The sequence below is a fragment of the Euprymna scolopes genome, chromosome 17 (assembly GCF_053919585.1).
Source record: "Euprymna scolopes isolate OS-2025 chromosome 17, ASM5391958v1, whole genome shotgun sequence".
Taxonomy (NCBI): domain Eukaryota; kingdom Metazoa; phylum Mollusca; class Cephalopoda; order Sepiida; family Sepiolidae; genus Euprymna; species Euprymna scolopes.
In genome coordinates, this window is record NC_136498.1 from 1906337 (window position 1) to 1929788 (window position 23452).

The window sequence follows — 23452 nt, forward strand, 5'->3', positions numbered from 1 at the left end:
TTGGTAGCATTTTAAAGTTCCAACCTTTGCCCGACAAATATCGAAAAATTGGCCAAAAACATTAATTCTTCACCCTAAAATCATCAGTTTTCTACAGAGAGGGGTCAGCAAAAACCGTCCTCTCATGACAAGTTCACTTCTACGCATGCGCAAATGACGTCGGAACATAATTTAGTTTAAATATAAAAAAAACAACCTAATTTTTTCAATGTCATCTAAGATCAGTTCATTAGAGCGCGGCCTCATTATCTAAAGGTTTTGGGTTCGAATCATGGTGTGAGATGTCTTTTTTTCGATTTTTAAATTTTAATGTTGAAACAGGGTTATTTAAGCCAGTGTTTTTTTGTTTTTATTTTTCAGCTTTTTTAAAGAAGTTTTAACGTTTGTTTTTCTGTTTTCTTTTTCCATCACATTCGCGTTTTCTTTTTTTATTTTTCTGATTTTTACATTTAACATCGTTCATTTGCCTTACGTTAGTTCTTTTGTGTTTTTTTTTTAGTTTTTTTAAGTTTTAACATTATTTTTTTTTTAAATATTTACTTTGCTTATTCTTATGCTTTGATTACCCCACCCACCCACCCCTCTAAACACCCGGGCAACGCTCAGTATCCCCCCACTAGTCTGTAATATAAATCTCACCTGTTTGTTTAAATGTATATATGTATGTCTGCCTAAAACTTTTGACAGACATGTCAGAACATGACGAAACCGCTATCGTTTTAAACCTCAAACTTTCGGATGACAAATATCGAAAAATTGGCTAAAAATTGTGGTTAGCAAACCTTGTATGAATGTTAAGCATTTGAAATTGTCCACCGTTAATGACGACAATTTGAAATCGTCACAGTGCTTATTAACTATAGACGCAAAAGTTGTATAGTCTTGACTCCTTACGTGTAAAATTCATGCATTTCCATTTTTTATGAAAAAGGCTTCTTTTTAGACAGTATATCTCCATTTACAGTTTGACTGCCTCATCAAACAACAATTCGTTGGTTTTTCTTGGCAAAATATAGTCCAAGAATTTGTTATGTTCGGTGTACCCAACTGCCGTAGCAATAAACGAACCTTCTTTTGATCCGTCCATGCACTGCAATCAATCTTAAAAAGGTCTTCAAATCTTCTGAAATATGCCTCAAACATTAGGTCTTCCTCAGGAGGATAGTGAAATGTATCAATAGCTGACCAGATCGCTTTTTGGGAAAAAGCTGTGCTGGTTTCTTTTCCACTGTCCTTATTCACTAAAACTAGCATTAGCAAATCCATTTTTTTATCTGACTGGTTTTGTTGCTCTAAATGTAATTTTTTCAATTCTAATATTTGTTCATTCATTTCTTTTTCTCTTTCCTGTTTTTCTTCGAAGTATGTCATTAAATCTAACTACTTTTCCAATATTTGTTCATTCATTTCTTTCTTTTCTCTTTCTTGTTTCATTATTTCATTTTATTTCATTAAATTTAACTATTTCTCTTCTATCTGTTTTTTTTATTGCCAGTTGCATTTCATCGTTTTGTTTCTGTATTGCCAATTGCTCTTCTTGGAACCTTTTTTCTAGTTCTAATTGTTGACATTGTTAGAATTTCACCATTTCCAAAATCTGTTTTGCAAAATCGTCCATTTTTGTTTTTTTGCATGAAGGTGTATCTTGTTGAATTCTGGAATGTTTCTATCGAACTCGGGAATTTGGACGGAATTTCGAGTGCAAGGACCCGTGGTGCAGTGGTTAGAATACTGGGAAAAATCAATTGTAAAAGTGATATTCTCCTGAAGGTTAAAGGTTCAATCCTCAGTGTGGGCGACCAAAATATAAATTTGCGAATTACTTAGGACCTCTATCCCTGTGAAGTAAATAAAGGGTTCTGCTCGAAATTCTGTCCAAATTCCCGAGTTTGACAGAAACATTCCCGAGTTCAACAAGATACACCTGAAGAAGGTCGGAGGTTATATCGACTGAAACGTTGTGAAAATCACACTCCGTATGAGAACAGTAGTCCGAGGAATAATAATACATATAACCAATCCTCATCTCAAAAATTCAGAAATGTCAATTCAGCATTTGCATTTATACAGAAAGCAGCAGATTTCTTTGTCATTTTTCAATTTTTGTAACGTGTAGGTGCTGGTTTCAATTCCTTGTTGATCCTACACATTTTTCCTCTTTTTTCCTTAAAAAAGAATTCGTTACTTATCTGTGAAAGAGAGTTCATAGCATTTATTTAATATTGGCTATTCTTTTCGATTTCTGTGCGAAAAAGAATGTCCTTTTTTCATTAACACTTTATTTGTCGTGCTTAGCAAAATCGTTTTCTTTTTCTTCGACGTGCAGTCCCATGAACCAGTGAAAAGTTTACTTTAATCGGATTAAAATCGGACGTCTTTTTTAATTTGTGCGAATACTTTCTTTAGCCAATGAAATAAAATATACTGTCATTTACTTTAACATGAGTTTTTTGGGGGTTTTTTTTCCCCCAACGCTAATGCCTTTTAACCATAAGACATATTAGCGAGACATGCTTTTTAGAATGACAAAGTTTTTTGTTCAGCATTACTTGTATTTATAGAAATAGAAAAAAAGTTTTTTTTGTACTTACTGAAAACTTGGTCTCATTAATTCATAAGTAATAATTCTCCACGCAATTGTCTTATGAGTTCTGTTTCAACTCATAGTTTACACTTTTAGTAGCTTTTCTAAGAGCAAGATAAGGCTTTTGACAACGTCTTTCTTAAATACTTTTTTCGGCAAGAATTGTTGTCCTTTTTCAAAGTGTTCTTTATTCCGTGTTCGTAGATTTTTACGCTATAATGTTATTTTTTTCCAACTTTGCCAAGTAGTTTTTCCCGTTCTTCATCAAACTTTTGAAAATAAATACTTTTGAAGTTGAGAATTTCCATCGAGTGTAGGAAAAAATTATTTTGAATTTTTGCGTGTGTTCTTTGTTCTTGAATCCTTTTGGTTGTCAAATGTTTTCAAATGGCTGTCTTTTTTAGAGTGAGTCCTTGCCCGAATATTGTTGTAAACAATTGTTGTAGCTTGATCTGCAAAGTTCTTGAATCATCCTTGTCAGCCAGTGGTTGTAGACCCGTGCTAGGAGTCACAAACAAAAGAAACCCACAAGTAGTATAAAGTGTATAAATATATGTATTTATCATAAAGAATACAGGAGTCACTAAAGTGGTATGAGAGGAAAGTCTTTGTTGCGGTTAAACATGGTATGAATGTCTCCATCCAGTCTCTGAAACCAGTGGTATTTATACGACTGGTTGATTCCACTTAGTTCTCAAATAGGGGTGATTTGTACCCCACAACAAGTATTCAAACAGAAAACTTTACAGAGATTAAAACAATATTAGACAAAACAAATTTTATAAATATCAAAATAATATTAAATAAAGAAAAAATTTTATAGAGATTAAAATAGTATTCAACAAAAAATTTTATAGTGATTAAAACAATATTTTTAAAAACAAATTTTATTAATATTAAAATATTAAAAAAAGATTTATAGAGATTAAAACAATATTAAACAAACAAAATGTTATATGGATTAAAACAATATCAAACAAAGAAAATTCTATAAAAATTAACACCTATAAAACAAACAAACTTTTATAGAGATTAAAAAAATTAAAGAAAATTAAATTTTATAAAGATTTAAATATTAGACTAAACAAAATTATAAATATTAAAATAATATCAAGCAAAGAAAATTTAATAGATTAAAACTATATTAAAACAAAATTTCATCAAGATTAAAACAATATTAAACAAACACTATTTATTAAAGATTCAAAATTATTCAACAAGCAAAATTTTAGTGATCAAAACAGAATTAAACAAATTTTTTTAGAGATTCAAAAATATTAAACATAACAAAATTTTATTCAGATTAAAATAATATTAAACAAACAAAATTTTATAGATTAAAATACCAAACTTAACTAAATTTTATCGAGTTTAAAATAATATTAAATAAAAAAAAATTTATAGATTAAAACAATATTACATAATAAAAACATTTATAGAGATTAAATTAATATTAAATTATACAAAATGGTATACAGATTAAAATAATATAAAACAAACAAAATTTCGTAGAAGATAAAACAATATTAAACAAACACAAAATTTTATAAAGATTAAAACAATATGAAACAATACAAAATTTGATTTAAATTAAAATAATATTAACGATGCCAAATTTCATAGCGATTTTAAAAAAAAAAAACTTTTTAGAGATTAAAATAATACTAAACAAATATAATTTATTAGATAGATTAAAAAATATATTAAACAAACAAAACATTTTATTGAGATTAAAACAATATTAAACAAAACAAAAAACAATATTAAACAATGCAAAATTTTATCCAGATTAAAATAATATTAAACAAGCAAAATATTTTATTGAGATTAAAACAATATTAAAGGCAACAAACTTTCTCGAGTTTTTTTTTTACAAAGGAGTTACCAATTATCAAGGCTGACAGGCCACTCTAAGATAAAGACTGTACAGTAGTTTATGGGCTAATATCAAAGTAATTGTTAGTAGTGAAAATTTGGTATATTAGATTACTTAAGGGGACGATCCATCAAGAATTTGTTAACGTCGGACTTGAAGATAACCAAATTGTAGTCATCGGGAAAACGGGCAAACAGAAGAGAGTTCCACAAAATTTTATGAAGATTAAAATAATATTAAACAAACAAAATTTCATAAAGATTAAAATAATATTAAACAAAATTTAATAAAGATTAAAATAATATTAAACAAAATTTAATAAAGATTAAAATAATATTAAACAAAATTTAATAAAGATAAATATTATATTAAACAAACAAAATTTCATAAAGATTAAAATATTAACCGAAGCAAAATCTGATAAAAATTAAAATAATATTAAACAAAACAAAATTTAATAAAGATTAAAATAATATTAAACAAAACAAAATTTAATAAAGATTAAAATAATATTAAACAAAACAAATTTTATAAAGATTAAAAAATTAAACAAAACAAAATTTAATAAAGATTAAAATAATATTAAACAAAACAAAATTTTATAAAGATTAAAAAATTAAACAAAAACAAAATTTAAGAAAGATTAAAATAATATTTAACAAAACAAAATTTAATAAAGATTAAAATATTAAACAAAACAAAATTTAATAAAGATTAAAATATTAAACAAACAACATTTAATGAAGATTAAAATAATATTAAACAAACAAAATTTAATGAAGATTAAAATAATATTAAACAAACAAAATTTAATGAAGATTAAAATAATATTAAACAAAACAAAATTTCATAAATATTAAAATAATGTTAAACAAAACAAAATTTAATAAAGATTAAAATAATATTAAACAAAACAAAATTTCATAAATATTAAAATAATATTAAACAAACAAAATTTCATAAAGATTAAAATAATATTAAACAAACAAAATTTAATAACGATTAAAATAATATTAAACAAAATTTAATAAAGATTAAAATAATATTAAACAAAATTTAATAAAGATAAATATTATATTAAACAAACAAAATTTTATAAAGATTAAAATATTAAACGAAGCAAAATCTGATAAAAATTAAAATAATATTAAACAAAACAAAATTTAATAAAGATTAAAATAATATTAAACAAAACAAAATTTTATAAAGATTAAAAAATTAAACAAAACAAAATTTAATAAAGATTAAAATAATATTAAACAAAACAAAATTTTATAAAGATTAAAAAATTAAACAAAAAATAATTTAAGAAAGATTAAAATAATATTAAACAAAACAAAATTTAATAAAGATTAAAATATTAAACAAACAAAATTTAATGAAGATTAAAATAATATTAAACAAACAAAATTTAATGAAGATTAAAATAATATTAAACAAAACAAAATTTAATAAAGATTAAAATAATGTTAAACAAAACAAAATTTAATAAAGATTAAAATAATATTAAACAAAACAAAATTTAATAAAGATTAAAATAATATTAAACATAACAAAATTTAATAAAGATTAAAATAATATTAAACAAAACAAAATTTAATAAAGATTAAAATAATATTAAACAAAACAAAATTTAATTAAGATTAAAATAATATTAAACAAAACAAAATTTAATGAAGATTGAAATAATATTAAACAAAACAAAATTTAATAAAGATTAAAATAATATTAAACAAAACAAAATTTAATAAAGATTAAAATAATATTAAACAAAACAAAATTTAATGAAGATTAAAATAATATTAAACAAAACAAAATTTAATAAAGATTAAAATAATATTAAACAAAACAAAATTTAATAAAGATTAAAATAATATTAAACAAAACAAAATTTAATAAAGATTAAAATAATATTAAACAAAACAAAATTTAATAAAGATTAAAATAATATTAAACAAAACAAAATTTAATAAAGATTAAAATAATATTAAACAAAACAAAATTTAATAAAGATTGAAATAATATTAAACAAAACAAAATTTAATAAAGATTAAAATAATATTAAACAAAACAAAATTTAATAAAGATTGAAATAATATTAAACAAAACAAAATTTAATAAAGATTAAAATAATATTAAACAAAACAAAATTTAATAAAGATTAAAATAATATTAAACAAACAAAATTTAATGAAGATTAAAATAATGTTAAACAAAACAAAATTTAATAAAGATTAAAATAATGTTAAACAAAACAAAATTTAATAAAGATTAAAATAATATTAAACAAAACAAAATTTAATAAAGATTAAAATAATATTAAACAAAACAAAATTTAATGAAGATTAAAATAATATTAAACAAAACAAAATTTAATAAAGATTAAAATAATATTAAACAAAACAAAATTTAATAAAGATTAAAATAATATTAAACAAAACAAAATTTAATAAAGATTAAAATAATATTAAACAAAACAAAATTTAATAAAGATTAAAATAATATTAAACAAAACAAAACATCCTCTATATTTACAAAGCCATAATTTTCCCACGCATAGACTATTGTTGTCACATCTGGACTGGGGCATCTACTACTAGGCTCTCATTTTTAAATAGCGTCCATAAAAGAGTGTACGATCTAATACTAAGTCTTGCATTATTGGTCAAGCTTCAACCCTTGTCTCATTGTCGCATCCGTGTGCCGGTTTTACAAGTACTTTAATGATGAAAGCATCGGACTTTTGTCCCCTAAATGTACTTCCAACTATCTTGGCAAGCAGCAAAATCCTATCCATTCACTGTCAAGATCCCTAGATGCTGAAAATCCTTCTATTCTAATAGTTTCTCTCCCGAGACTGTTAGACATTGGAATTCTCCCCTTATTTCTTGCTGCCTCTGTACTAACATGCGAAATTTGAACTGCAACATGTACAGACAGCTCACTGCTAAACTCCCCACAATCTCCTGTAGACAAGATCCCAATTAGTAGCCCCTCACGTCCAAGTGTAAATATGCCTTGTTTGGAGTGAAAAAGAGTAAAAAAGAAAAGTAATTTTGACCTCTCATGCATTAATTTGGTGTCTGGTGACCCCCAAACAAATAAATATTTAGAATTTTTTATTTTCACCAGAACCTAATCAAGGTCATACTAAATATAAATATTTAAGTTCTGAGTTTTATCTCAACAAACATGCATAGTTTTTTCTTTTCTAGAAAAGCTACATCTACTATTAGCAAGCAATCTTTGCACTTTTTTGTTTTCAATTTTTTAAACCTATATTTTCTTTTTTTTTTTACCAACCTACATTTGTAAATGATATTTTTAAAGTTACATTAAATCATATTGTGTGATCATTAAATTATTGCACCAAATTGTTATAAAACCATATTTTATCACAGTAATATTATTTTATTCTTTATGAAATTTTGTTTTGTTTAATATTATTTTAATCTTTATGAAGTTCATGATCTATCAGGTTGACGACTTTCTTTTGAACCCTCTCCAGGAGTGAGAAACAATGAGCAGATGCACCAGCCCAAATGTGACAACAATACTCCATAGATGGGCGAATAGTGGTCTTCTAGAGGTACAGGATACTTTCAGGTGTAAATAACTTTCTAGCACGGTAGAGAGAGCCCAGCTTCTTTGCAGCAGCCGTGGCAATGCTCTCGATGTATCTGTTCCAACTCATGTTTCCTGTGAACATTAGGCCGAGGAGTTTGAATGAAGTACTTTCAGGTAATGTATCTTTAGTCATAGTTATTAGTGGCTGAGAAGGTTTCTTGTCATTATTAAAGGAAACGAGCTTAGTTTTGGCTGCATTGAATGTTACCATCCATTTTTGTCTCCATTCCACTACAGACTGGAAGTCATCCTCCTGGGTTTTCGCCATTGCCTTGGATATGTGTCTATCATTATCACAGAGTGATCAGCATTTCCGAGTGGGCACTGGGCATTTGATACACAATTCTCAGGAACTGTTATCAAAAATAGATCCAGAAGTGAAGCTTGCTGACTGACGATCTGGGAGTCGGGTTGAGAATGTTACTGTTTGTGTCAAGGAATGGGACATAGAAAAGTTATAGATGATGCTACTAGCTGTGTCTGTGTGGTTAATAAAGCCAAGACAGTTATTGTGGTGGGTGTTATACATGTATTTGGGCGCTAGTGTCAAGGGAGAATGCTACATCTATGCTGTTAGAGACATTATAGTCCTGGGTCAAGGGAGAGTGATAAATAAAATATAAGTAGCTAATACTATATTGTAAAGTTAGTTTTAAGTACATGAAGGCCTGGTCATCTGATTCTAGTTTAGATTCCCTAGTCATGGGTAGGGTGTTATATAAATCTAAGATAATGGCAAAATTGTTAAAAAAAATGACCTCCAGACCATATTGGAATGAGGCTGCAAAAGGATGGTAACATTTAATGCTAGTAAGAGTAAGCTGCTCTCCTTCAACAATTATAAGACACCTCTCCAACCACTGATATCCATGATATATAACATTCTACCTGAGAATTCTTCTTTCAAACTTCTCGGCCTTACATTCACGATCAGTATAAACTGGAACAAATACATTAAAGACATTGCAAAAGTTGCTGCAAAGAAGGTGGGTTCCCTCTATCTTGTTAGAAGACTATTCACACCTGATAGTATCCTGTACCTCTACAAGGCCACCATTCACATATGCATGGAGTATTGTTGCCACATCTGAGTTGGTGCATCTACCACTAGCCTCTCCCTCTTGGGTAAGGTCCAAAAAAAAGAGTTTCTAATCTAATATATCCCACTTTGTCAACTAAGCTCTAATCCCTGTCCCATCGTCACAATGTTGCATTTCTGTGCATGTTTTACAAATATTTTAATAGAATGTATTCTGATGAACTTGTTGCACTTGTCCCCCCTCAATGTACATATCCTTGACAAACCTGCTTAGCAGCAAAATCACACCCCTTCACTCTTTAGGTCCCTAAATACCAAAAGCTTCCTAATCTAATAGTTTCTTCCCTCAAACGGCTAGACTTTGGACTTCCCTTTCTGCTACATGCTTCCCTGACTGCTGATATGCAAAAGTTTAAATATAACATAAATCAACATCTAGTTCATCTTCCCTAAGCATCGTCCCAAATAATAAGCCGTTACATTCAAGTTGTGATATGCATTGTCAAGGGTGACTGTGAGTAAGAATATACATGAACTTTGCGCAATATGTTTTTATTCAAATATTAGTTTGCTTTCTTTATTTGTAAGGCAATTAAGCTTTGCTATAAAAACTATCGATAATAAATGGATTTAAAACTATGTAATTATTGCTCTTGCATCTCATCTTGGAATATATTTTTGATTTTCATGTTAATTTTATTTATTCTGTCAATCCTCATAAAAAAAATGTGGTCCATTCATTCAGACTGTGTTTTGTTCTTGAACTAATTGCAAATATATTGATTAGAAACTATCTAAATTGCAATTAATAAAATTTATATGTTGAAGAAAATCATAAAAGTTTGCAGTTTTACTCTAAGAAATCAATGCTTGGACCGTTATTATTCCTGATATTCATAAACGACCTCCCTGATAAAATTGTTTCTGAGATGGGTATGTTTTCTGATGACATCACGCTTTATAACAGGCACGTAGAGAAAACAAATGAGCATATATCTAAGTCAGTGGTGGAAAACCCTAGAATACCTCCAATCTGTAGTTGAATGGCGACAAAAATGGATGGTGACATTCAATGCTGCCAAGACTAAACTTTTTTCCTTTAATAATTACAAGAAACCTTCTAAACTAGCAATAACAATGGCTAAAAATACATTACCTGAAAGCATTCTGTTCAAACTCCCTGACTTAATTTTCACAGGAAACATGAGTTGGAACAGATACATCGAGGGCATTGCTGCGGCTGCTGCAAGGAAGGTGGGCTCTCTCTACCATGCTAGAAAGTTACTTACACCTGAAAGTATCCTGTATCTTTACAAGGCCACAATTCACCCATGTATGGAGTAATGTTGTTACATTTGAACTGGTGCATCTGCTACTTGTCTCTCGCTCCTGGACAGAGTTCAAAAGAGTCGCCAACCTAATAGGTCCTGATCTGTCAGCTAGTCTTCAGCCTCTCTCCTAGCGACAAAATGTTGCATCCCTCTACTTGTTTTACAAGTATTTTAATGGTAGATATTCCAACGATCTACAAACCCTTATACCCTCTTGACGTTAATACCTCTGACAAGCAGCAAAATCCCACCCCTATACAGTAGAGATCCCCAGATGCCAGAAAGCCTTCTACTCTTATAGTTTCTTCTCCAGAATCCGGGTTCCTGCTTTCCTGACTGTACTAACATGCAAAAGTTTAAGTGTAATGTAAACATATCTTGCTGCTCAACTCCCTACATATTGTCCCTGCAATTATATCCCAAATAGTAGCCCCCTACGTCAAAGTGGCACTGTGCCTTGTTTGAGGTGAAAAAGCAATAAAAAATAAATTAAAAAAACATTTTGGAAATGTGCGTACATATGGAATGACATTTTTAAGTGGTCATTTTTGAAGCATGATAAAATATTTAAAATATTAAGTTGTAAATTTTGTGATCTATTATAACATTAAAAAGCTCTGCCTGACATAACAGTTAACTATTGAGCTTATTTTTATCTGCAGTGTTTAATATGCTGGGGATTTATAGGATCTGATTTATTAATAAATTTGTATTATGCAATCTTCTGTGAATATCGCAAATTCTTTTGCTTCTTTGACTTGAAATTTTCCGTGAATGTATATATCTATATAATAATGATATTGATTCAAATAAGAGATGCCAAGAGAAGCAAAATAAAAAGAAAATCTGCTGAATATTATTATCTTCTTTTCTGTTTCTTTCTAATTCTCAGTCCATTTGTACAAACGCATGCATGCCTTGGAGGCACAGAAGAACAGTCTACTTGAAGATTTGAATTCTAAAGAGAGTCCTGAGGAAGAGAGGAACCGCCTCCTACAGCAGCTGAAGTCGGATAATCAGGAAATTGCCAGCATCGAACGCCAGTAAGACAACATCAAACGGGGGGGAGGGGGGGGGGGGCTTAGCAAAAATTTGAGAAGAGTTGCCAATACAATCATTTTCCCTTGACTTGATTCTGAGGTCTCTCCCTTTCTCCCTCTTTGCCCTCCTCCTCCCTTTGTGTACCGCGATGCCATCAATTCTGTCAATATGATCACTTTCTTTTTTCGGCTTTTATATTTATATTCTCTACTAAACAGTCGGGGAAATAACAAGTCATATTATCCAACGATAAAGCAAAGAAGGGATTTGCCAAGCTGTCACGTATATCTATTTGCACTCTCCCCTCTCTCTAATATTTTTTTCTTTCTGGGATATGTCTTCGCAGTGCTGGAAGAGGCTGTGTATGTCAGTCCGTCCATTGCTCTGTCATGCTTACTGTTGAAATTGACACCTTTTTACCTTCCTACTTTCTCTTTCTTACAGAAGAGACATTGCAGGTCTGTCTCTGATCTATTCTTATTTTCATAGCAGGTGCTCGACTGAGCTTCATCTGTGGTATCCCCCCTGCAAAACATTCACAACCAATACTCAATACTCATTTAACTACAACAACTGCTAATAATTTCCCTTATTCGCTATTTGTGCCTAAAACTAAACGTACATTCCATAAACAAAGTTTACTTCCTGGAACCCCATGTCTGTGGAACACATTACTGTGGGGTTGTTTAATAGCTGACTACAACATGGTCGTTTTCAAGTCTAATGTAAATAAATTCTTGTTGAATCATCCTTTTAAATAATCAAATCTTACCTAAGTTCAACCACTATTGATTATCATGGTGTTGTCTTACTGTCTACCCAACACTAATTAACCCTTATCCTCGAATGGCCTTAAAGAGGCTTTGCCGAATGCATGATTTGTCATGCTTCAATTTGAAATAACATTTTATCTTTAGATGAAACCAGCTCGTAGTTGATATCAAACCTCTTGATTATTATATATTACAAGGAATACTTTGACTGATGGACTAATTCGCAAAAGAATTTTTTTAATAATAATGCTAATGTCGTTCATCAAATTTTGTCCGTGTTTGTTTACAATATCACATCAGCTTATATTTGGGCTTGACGATGAATGCCCTGGAAAAGTCACTTCTGATTAATGTTTAGATTTAAAATATGCAAACAAAGAAATGATTTGCGGCGATTTTAAATGGCACCTTTTCTTTTATTAGAAATTAAACTCATTAATAAGAAAAATTAAAATAAAATGGTGAGGTATGCCTGGGCTTGAACAGGGGATCATTTGATCTGTAGTCGAATGCTCTACCACTAAACTATATTTCCAGATTATAATAAATCTTTTTTTTAAGAAGAAATGATTTGCTAGGATTTTATTATCTCCCTTAGTCGGTGTAACGTAAAATATTCCCCTGTAAAAATTATTTTTTATTATCTATAAGAGAGAAAAGCTATTTTTAAGATCGTATTTTTTGATTTTCGATAATTATCAGATGAATTTCTGTACAAAACATATCTAAGAGCACTGCCAGATATATAAATAATCTTTGTGTGAAATTTGCAAAAGATAAGTTCAGCTGTTTCAGAACCTATAAGGGAGGAACTCTCGCATGCACACACACACACAAAGTGACTTTTATATAAGAGTATTTATATTTGCCTGCAACCTCAAAGGCAACAGATTCCAGCCCTTTTCCCTGATGACTGCAGTATGTTATTGGTTCTGTGTAGTGCTGGGACGTGCACCTTTTTCAGGGTTTGCCTTCTCCCTTTGAGAAGGAGTTTATTGCTAATTGCCTGAGGTGCCTCTACTAAGGAATGCTGACAAGGCTGCTCCTACATTTTTTGCATATTCCAAAAATCATGCAAATTGATATAGTTTCATTTTTAAATAAGAAAATCAAATTTTATGAGTATCATTTTGAAAAATATTTCAAGAAACAAAAGGAATATATCACAATAATACTTCATACCTATTAGATTTGTTGTAATGCCTACGAATTCCTATTAATTACTTAAAAATGATTTAAAAGGAAGCAAGTCTATAAGAATGGATGAATACAAGAGATGAAAAAGTGTACAATAAATGGCCCGTTCGTCTCTTTGTGAGAAAATATATGAAGAATGTATACCATACATCAGGGTTGAAATCAGGGCCATGTACTTATGTGTGAGCTATAGTAAGTTCATGTGTGTATGTGGCTATAATAGCCATGTTTAGTCTACAGTGTTTTTTATTGCACTTCAGTGCTAGACAGCTTAGGGGAGGGGTTTGTTTGTGCCCCAAGAGAAAAGATTGGGGTTGAAAGAAGTGCTGCAGGATGAATCAGCTGACTATTGTCTTGTGTCCAGAAAGTAGACCGTGTGTTAACCCTTTTTATCAACTTCTACCACATTCTCACCTCGCCTGAGAGATGGCGTCTGATTAGTCAAGCCAGAAAGGAAGTTGAATGTTTGCCTCAATAAGAAGCAAGCTTAGAAACCAAACGCAGGTTAAAAATCGTAAACTACGAGCTGTTGCTGCTATACAGGGACTATCATTCCAGAGTGGACGTGGGAATAGAGTTAGTAATAAAGAGTTGACTCCACATTTCTCAAAATATTCAAATTGAAACCTCAGCATTGGTTACGGTTTTGTGTCATATCAAAGACGATTGGAGGAAAGGGAAGGAGCTTGAATAGTTGATAGTTGGAAAATAGAGTAGGCAAGAAAAGAAGATAAGGAGGAGGAATTTGGAGGTAGTAGGGGGTTCAACATTGATTGCCAGCTGCCTTTAGTATCTTTTTTTTTTATACTCTTTTTCTTCTCAAACAAGGCCTATTGTCACATGGACGTAAAGGGCTACTATTTGGGATCATGTCAAGAGTTGATTATCGAGATGCTTGTTCACATTACATTTAAACTTCTGCAGATTAGTACAGTCAGGGAAGTAAGAAATAGGGAGGGAATTCCAAAGTGTAGCAGTCCAAGGAAAGACCATTAGAGTAGAAGTCTTTCCAGCATCTAGGAACCTCAACATAGAAGAGGTGGAATTTTGCTGCTTGACAGGTTAGTCAGGGTATTTATATTAAGGGAGTACGGCTGCTAGGAGTTCATGAAAGCATATTCCATTCATATATTTGTAAAACAGGCATTGAGATGCAACATTGCAGTGATGGGACAGAGGTTGGAGCTTGGTTAATAGTATGGAACTTATTAAATAGGTGACTCTTTAGATGCACTGGTTCAGCTGTGATAACAAAACTCCATGCATAGGTGAAGGGTGGCTTTGTAGAAATACAGGATAATCTCAGGTGTGAATAATTTTCTAGTACAGTAAAGGGAAACCCACCTTCTTTGCAGCAGCTTTGGCAATGCCGTCAATGTATTTGTTTCAATTCGTGCTTCCTGTGAATGTTAAGCCAAAGTGTTTGAATTATGGTGCTATTAGTGATGGCTGTCGAAGGTTTCTTGTAATTGTGAAAGTAGCATTCTGCAATTTATCAATAGCGTGTTTATGGCAAACCAGTATTTACAGTTGCTATGGAAACATCCAGAATACTTTATATACTAGATAGTCAATTAAACCATATCCAAGATTTCTTAACAACTAAAGTTGTTTCTGGGAATATCAGTTCAATAATTCCTGATTGGATCAATACTTAACTCATGATGATGAAGATGCTTTTTCTTTTTTTTTTTTTTTAAACATAGGAGTCACCACTTATCAAGGCCTGGATGCCACTCGAGGATAAGGGTTAATGGGTGTACAGTAGTCAATAGGATTATAGCGTAGTAATCATATGTATTGGATTAATAATAATTATCACTTAGGGGGATGGTTCAATCCAGTACGACATACGGCAGCATCCGTAGATGGTGGCCAAAGTTGGTACATTTTTCTCATCTTCCACTTTATAATAAACCACAATGTGTATTCATTCGTGCGTGTATGTATATATCAGCAGGGTGACCCGTCAATGCCCAGGATTGAATTATGATCAACAAATGTTTTACACGCGTATTGTCATCGAAATTGGTGAAATCGCGCATTTTTTCAATCAAATTGATTGATTGCCTGCTCGAGTTCGAAATCAATCGCGATGCACCAGGAGGAAGTTTTGTGTCTTTCGCAGTGACTTTGTCTACAACACATTGCAGTTTACATTGCACTGCAGAGAACCTACTGTTGATTTTATAAACTTATTTTCATATATAATGGCTTGAATTAAAGTTTCAAATGCAAAAGTCAAGTATTATGCTTCAATTGTGCTCTAAACAGAAAAATTCATTTTTAACATGCCTCTGTCATATCGAAGAACATACTGTTGATTTTATATTCATGGCCTTACTGGTTGTGCACTGATAATGGCTCGAATTAAGTTTAAAATCCCAAAGTCAGAGTTGCACCAAAAGAAGTTCCTCCTGGCTGTTTGGTTGTATGCAACTAGTCTCATCCATTACAGTTTTTGAATGCAGGCGAAACGATAACACCGGTAAAATACTGTCAACAAATGAATGAAATGCATCAGAAACTTCAACAACACCCAGTATTAGTCAACAAGAAAAGGTCTAATTCTCCTCCACATCAATTTACGACTACATGTTGCTAAACTGACCCTGCAGAATTTGAACACATCGGGCTATGAAACTCTGTCTCATCCACCATACTCTCCAGACCTCTCATCTACTGACTACCACTTTTTCAAGCATCTCAACAACTTTCTGCATGAGAAATGCTTCAAACACCGAAGCGATATCAAAAATGCCTTCAACGACTTCATCATCACCAGGATGCAAAGTTTTTATTACGTTACTGGCATAAATACACTTGTTTTGCATTGGCAAAAGTCTTTTGATTCTGATGGTGCTTATTTCAATCAATAAATTTGTTTGAGCCAAGATACGTTCATCTAAATTTAAAAGTTAAAAACGCCAAGAACTTTCTTGCCAACTTGCTATTATATTCTCCATTTTTATTAATTACTGGAGTTCTGCTTAACTTTTTTGCCAAGCATAAAACACAGTCTCAGAAAGATCTTCATTGGTGTCAAATTTATACACTTCTTTGACCAGCCTTCTTCCAAAATTTTCTATAAGGTTTAGATTTGGAGAACAAAAGTGGGGAGTCAAGAGTTAAAAGAACTCGTTTGAGTTGTGCATGTTGTGGATTGCTGCATTATCGTGTTGGAAAATCTAGTTTTGTTCACACAACCTTGGACAATTAGTTAGCATGGAAGCACATCCAAACATGGCGACATATCTAAAAGACATTTGGTGACCTTGCACCAGTTGGAACTTTAGGATTCCCTTAAAACAGAAACTACTTCATGCCATCAATGATCTTATTCCACTGTTTAAACCTTGATGACCTGAATTATGATGTAGATGATTTAAAAAAAAATGATTTTAGTTTGTTTAAAGGGTAATGATTGTCTTCAAACTTGAAAAAACTCTGAAGTTCAATAGTTAAATGACCACTGAGAATTTTTGTATTTCATAAACTTACCTTGATTATTATCCATAGTGTTTGAAAAAAGTGTGTTTATGACAGCAAACGAAATCCTCTACTCTGAGACAGATGACGGCATACTGAATGTAAGAAATGGACAGTTGAAATCTGGAGGTACCTGGCATCTATCCAGATATTGAATTAATATGTATAAGGCATGTTTGAATGAATTCACTTTTGCACCAATTTTCCCTGGCTAAAACCCAACTATAAAGTTTTGTATGGGCTCGAATACCCTATATATTAAGTTTCATGTCTGTAGACCAAAACTGACAGGACTTTGGTAGGCAAAATTTTTTAAACAATTATATATACACATAAATATATATATATATATATATATGTGTGTGTGTGTGTGACATATAGATAATAATTAAATATTTATCAGAGAAAGTTGGTCACATCTTTGAAAACATTTTGTAAGTTTAATTTGAAAATCTAAATTTTTTTTTATTTTTGTGTATTGGTATTCATATTAAAACCCCTTTTTTTCTATTCATTCAAACAATCCAACTTCGTTATATATGAGTCATGGAATTGCATTCAGCTGCAAAAGATCTAGCTAATTTGCATATTCTTTTAAACTATCATTTTAATTAATTCCCTATTAGTTTTTTTGGTTTTCTTATGGAATGATCATCTTAAGTTAACTATTACGTGTAATTATATTCATGCAGATATTCTATATTATTTATATTTGCGTAATAACGTTATAGTAAACACAAACCTTTTTTATATATTTTTGTATGTGTATATATAGTTGTTTAAAAAAATTTTCCTACCAAACTCCTGTCAGTTTTTGGTCTACAGACATGAAACTTAATATATAGGGTATTCGAACCCATGCAAAACTTTATATTTGGGTTTTAGCCAGGGAAAATTGGTGCAAAAGTGAAAATTAAAAAAATGGAATTTGCCAGGTGGAGGTCGAACGACGGCATTACAAATATTGCATGCATAACGTAATAGCTATCAGTTCATGTTTTAATTTTTAGCCTTGCAGCAAACATGTCTTCATAGTTCAAGCAAAATGTCAAAGGAAAAAGTGAATTGTAAGCTGAACGTTTTGGTTTTGATTCTCGTGGTGGTGCATGCATTATTTATTTATTTTTTTTCTTTTTAAATCATTACTATATATTGGGTCCAATATAATAATAAATACGAAATCTGCATGAATTAAAATATGTTTAAACATATTGTATGACCGGGAAACACAGGGCGGCCAGTCATTTAAAAAAAATGTTATAACATTATTTGGTTTTCTATATTTTCAAATTAACTATTATTAAATAATTATTTGTAACTTAGGGCTGGGCACGTTAATGAATAATATTAGAATCAGTCAAATCTTTGCTATAATCAATTTAGATTTGGCTGTTTTCCCAATTTCGTATCTAATAATATTTTAAAAAAATAACTTCCACAAACACATTTCATATTAACTGTATATGATCATTTATTACTTATACTACTTACTATAATTATTATTTATACTTATTAACTGTATATGATCAAAAAAATGGTGCTACGGCTTTTTTTAGGTTTTTTTTTTTTTTACAAAGGAATCACCACTTATCTGAGGCCACTCAAAGATAAGGGTTAAAGAGTGTACAGTAGTCAATGGGACAATATCGTAGCAATCGTTATTAGTGGAAATTTGGTAAATTGGATTACTTAAGGGGACGGCTCTTCAAGAATTTGTTCATGTTGGAATGAAGACAACCGTATTGTAGTCAAATAGAAAGCAGGTAAACAGAAGAGAGTTTCAGAGGCATATAGTTCTAAGAAAGAAACTTTGTTCATGGAATCTACGTTTAGGTTTAGGCACAGAGAAAGAGTGGGGGAAATTATTGATAGTGGTTTCAGCTAGACGAGTCACCATATTTGTCATGCAAGTTCATTTTCTGTGATCATAATTACAACCACTTTTGCACAAACATTGCAAGTCTATTTCTGTTCTATCATTTTCATCTATGGTCTTTCCCCCACTGACAAACATTCACAGCAAACACTCATCTAGTAACAATCACTGTCAACAATTTCCAATACTCTTTCCAACTGACTACAACATGGTCGTTTGCAAGTCCAATGTAAACAAGTTCTTGTTGAGCCGTTCTCTAAAATAATCATATTGTATCCGATTTTTACCACTACCGATTGTTACACTGTTTTTATTAAGAAACAATCGAGTTGTTACCTCATGTTTTCATTGGCAATCATCAGTTTCTGGAAATGATTTCTCTTTCTGGGTCATAAATCCATGTAAGAAGTATGGATATCCTTCATTATCGAATCCTCAGTTCCCATTATAACTGACATAATCAGCAGCAGCAATGTGCATAACATCACTTTTACGGCAGAAAAAGTCATCAGTATGCCACCTCAACACTTTTCTTCCGATGCTAAAATATCTTTGACTTTAGAAGAGAACTCATATTTTCTTTGACAGATTTTATTTTTTATCCTGCTGAGTGTCTCGCCAACCTCCTCACCAAACAAATCTGATGGTTGAATCAGTTTTATTCCAGATGACTCAACAGCACGTCTGCTAATATCAGAATTTTTGAGATGAGGATAATTTGCATTATTTCGATGATTCACTACTGTTCTCATCTTGAACGTTATCACAACGTTTCGCCTGATATAATCTCCGGTCTTCTTCAGGTGTATTTTATTTAACTCAAGGACATTTTTCTGTCAAGCTTGGGAATCTGTATAAAAGGTTAAATTCTCAGTCCTGACAGGATTAAAAATACCATTGTGAATTACTTAAGACTTCTACCCGGTCATGGCTGATGAAACGAGAGCATGCTACCTCAGTGGATTAAGTAAAAGGTTCCGTTCAAAATTTCATAAACATTCCTGAATTGAAGCTCAGAAGTTACACTGACCAAAACATTGTGAACAAACGAGAAAATTTGAATAATCCAAATATCAGTTTTTGCCGGTCTTAAACTATTGTAATTTATTTCATTTATTTAAAAAAAAAATTTTACATAGGGATCATCACTTATCAAGGCCCAGAAGCCACTCAAGGATAAGGGTTAATGGGTATACAGTAGTCAATGGGATGATAGCGTAGTAATCATTAGAAGTGGAAATTTTGTAATTGGATTACTTAGGGGGATGGTTCATCAAGAATTGTTTATGTTGGACTTGAAGACAAATTGTTGTCAGCTGGAAAGCAGGCAATCGGAAGAGAGTTCTACAGGTGTGAAGTTCTAAAAAAGAAGCTTTGTTCATGGAATCTATGTTTAGGTTTAGGCACAGATAAAGTGTGAGGGAAATTATTGATAGTGGTTTCAGCTGGACAATGTTTTTCATGAAAACTTGGCGAGGGGGGGACCATAGATTAGAGCTCAGACAAGCATCGGCCATGAAAATAACGATAAAGCAGAGACAGGCTCGCAACATCTCATCTGTGGGAAAGAGGTTGCAGAGAAGAGAAAAGGGCATCCCTCACTAAAGTACAAAGTCTATTTTGAATTCTGTCAAGGCAGGATAACAGTATTCCATCAACGCCGGGCACCCAGACTAGTCTATAATATAAATCTCACCTGTCTGTTTAAATGTATGTATGTATGTCTAAAACTTTCGACATCATTTTATCATTTTGAAGCTCAGCAACAAATATCGAAAAATTGGCTCAAAACAATAATTCCTTCACCCTCAACTGGGCAGTTTTCTACAAGGAGAGGTCGATTTTTTGCAAACCATTTTTGCAAGCCATTGTAACAGTTGGATTGACTTTGCCTAATTTTAACGTTCCGAACTTCCGGTCGCGTCATGAAGTAGGAGTAAGATGTCAGATTTTCTTTCACTTTCATTTCTGCCTTTGCGTCACAGGTTTGAACCTACCACTTTTTTTTTTTGCTCAAAACACACCGCCAAACACCTGGGCAATGCCGAGCACCCAGGCTAGTATAGAGTTAATAATGGTTCCCTTATTTTGTCCTTTAGTCCTCACATTCCATGAGTGATGTTTCTGACAAAGGAGGAAGAATTGATGTTTTCTAGTTTAGAATTTATTCCATATAACACTTATCATTAGCTAGATTTTGAACTTGAAGTATTTTTTAGCTCCTTACATCAAGTGGCTTGTCTGAAACAATTTCCGTAAAGAAAGATCCAAAATGAAGATTAGTAATAATTAATAGTTTTATTTCTGTTGGAGATGAAACTGTAGAAGCCAACACTCTCTGCAATTACAGGCAGAAGTACTTCTCTAATTCTCACGACTCGAGATTTGAAATCCATTTTCTCTCTGGCTTGCCCAATCACAAGCCAGCTCTCAGTCACATGACCGAGTATATAAAAGGTGAAATCTGGAACCATTAACCCTCTTTCAACCTGACCCTGCTGGGCAGCAGACATTCGCCTGGGGCTTTCGCCTCAGGCTGAACGTGAGTACTACGAACTAGCTATGGCTCTCTTCAAACTCACATTTATTTCCACGTGCTGTACACAAACGAACATTCTTTGTCATGCTAAAGAACATTCAACTCACACTCACCCACGACAACATGCAAACACACTGAAGACTTTACCCTTTCTTTCTCCTGTAATCGGCTTCCTTTGTCCCAGCGACTACTAGCTATAAACACGTGTGGACTGAGCTGTTCTCTCCTCAACAATCCGGCAATATATTAATTCTATCTCTACACAAGAACACTTCAACCTACTAACCCGTTTCTCTCTCTCTCTTTTTCATGTACACGCTACTAACAAAGATAACAAATAAAGTTTATTATATGTTAAAATGAGACCCCATTCGTTATCCCTTCTCCATGTTTTGGTGACCCCAACGTGATCACACAACCATTTCATTGTCTCATTTCTATACAAACCTACTGCCTGGAATAATGAACTATTCCATGACGTCACTTCCCGGTAATGAGGAATGGTTGACCAAATCAGTCAGAGACCGACACACAGTATGATTGTCACCAACTAATCCAGCAGTTGAGCAAAGATATTTCTCAATTTACTTTTTTCATGTATTTTTGTTAACACATATTTAACTGTTACCGTGTTCTTCCTCAACAATTATTCAAATATTAATACCACAATAATTTCTTTATTGATACATTTTTTTAGGATTCAATCCTTACAAAAAGAGTACCAAATTATGAAGGATGAGGCAATGCAAATCGAGAGTGATATACAAGAAAGCCAAAGCAAGTATTTCTGTTCTTTGTCTCTGTGTCTTTTATAATTAAAAAAGAATTGTCTACTTGGTTTCAACAGACTCTTGCTGATTATGCAAACAAGTTAAAATCGAAACGCAAGTTCGAAAAACTTACGTATCATGCAAAAGTATCTTCACAAAAACTTATGAAAAGTTTTTGAATAGAATTTTAATCAAGAACTAGACTACCCGTGACCCGTTGGGTCAGTATGTTATATTAGCTATGGAATTCATGTATGAGCGTGACACTTGTGACGTAAAGAAAATAGGGTTTTTTTTTTTTACTTTACAAACATTTTTATGAAAGTATATTAAAATGAAAAAAGAATATAGATAGATTTCTATGAGTCGTTCTGTTTATTATAGTTGATTATTTTGGAAAAAAAAAAATTTACAGTTACTGAATTATAAGTGGTTGGCCATACTTTGCACTGAACAGATACCATAATACTTATTATAGTCAAATTCAAATTTTGATATATCTGCTTTTTTTTTTTTTTTTTTTTTTTTTTTACATTGTTCATTTCTGTATTACATTTAAGTTATTTTAAACCCCACTCTTCCCATGTTAAATAATAATTTTGAAATAATAACGTTAATATTTCAGTGCGCAGGTCATGTGCGCATGCGCAAGCGGATGTCGTAGACCGGAAAGTGGGTTACATACATCGTTACAAGGTCATTTGAGTTTTATAATTATATAGATAAAATAGATAAATTTTCATATTTTGCCGATTCGCCATTTCATTATTACTTGGTTAAGTGACAGACTGATTCATCTCCCCCTCTTTTACAAGATTTCTACTCTTATTAATGGTGAATCAGCAAAATTACATCAAACTGATTTTTATGTTTGATTTGAATTCTACTTAAGTTTTCCTGATTTTTTGTGTAGATATTTTTTAATATCTATGCTTCAACATGATATTGTAATTTATGCAGATGGTGTATGTATTATTATAGAATCAATCTTCTATTGATTATTATATATTACGAGGAATAATTTGACCAGGGAACTAATTTGCAAAAAAAAAATTTTTTTTATGTAATAATGATAATGTCGTCCAGTTATACCGTAAATATAACCCGACATCCTTTCACTGTTGAGCTCCCTACTTCTACTCTAATAGTTTATCTCCTGAGATTGTTAGACTTTGGAATTCCCTCCTTGTTTCTTGTTTCCTCTGACTGCACTAACCTGCAGGAGTTGAACTATAACATGTACAGACATTTCACTGCTCAAGTTCCCTGTAAACATGATCTCTAATATATTCTTTCCTCCAACTACTAGA

The 23452-nt window shown here is 31.4% G+C and overlaps 1 protein-coding gene across 1 annotated transcript in view; it reads left to right on the forward strand.

Moving 5' to 3' along the window:
* The window catches only part of LOC145296649 (intraflagellar transport protein 74 homolog), a 229213-nt gene that overhangs the window by 150022 nt on the left and 55739 nt on the right, over positions 1-23452 (forward strand). Inside the window, exons 14-15 of the mRNA XM_080142582.1 lie at positions 11350-11500; positions 22070-22149. Coding sequence (XP_079998708.1) covers positions 11350-11500; positions 22070-22149 — 231 coding nt within the window. The remainder of the gene's footprint in view (positions 1-11349; positions 11501-22069; positions 22150-23452) is intronic.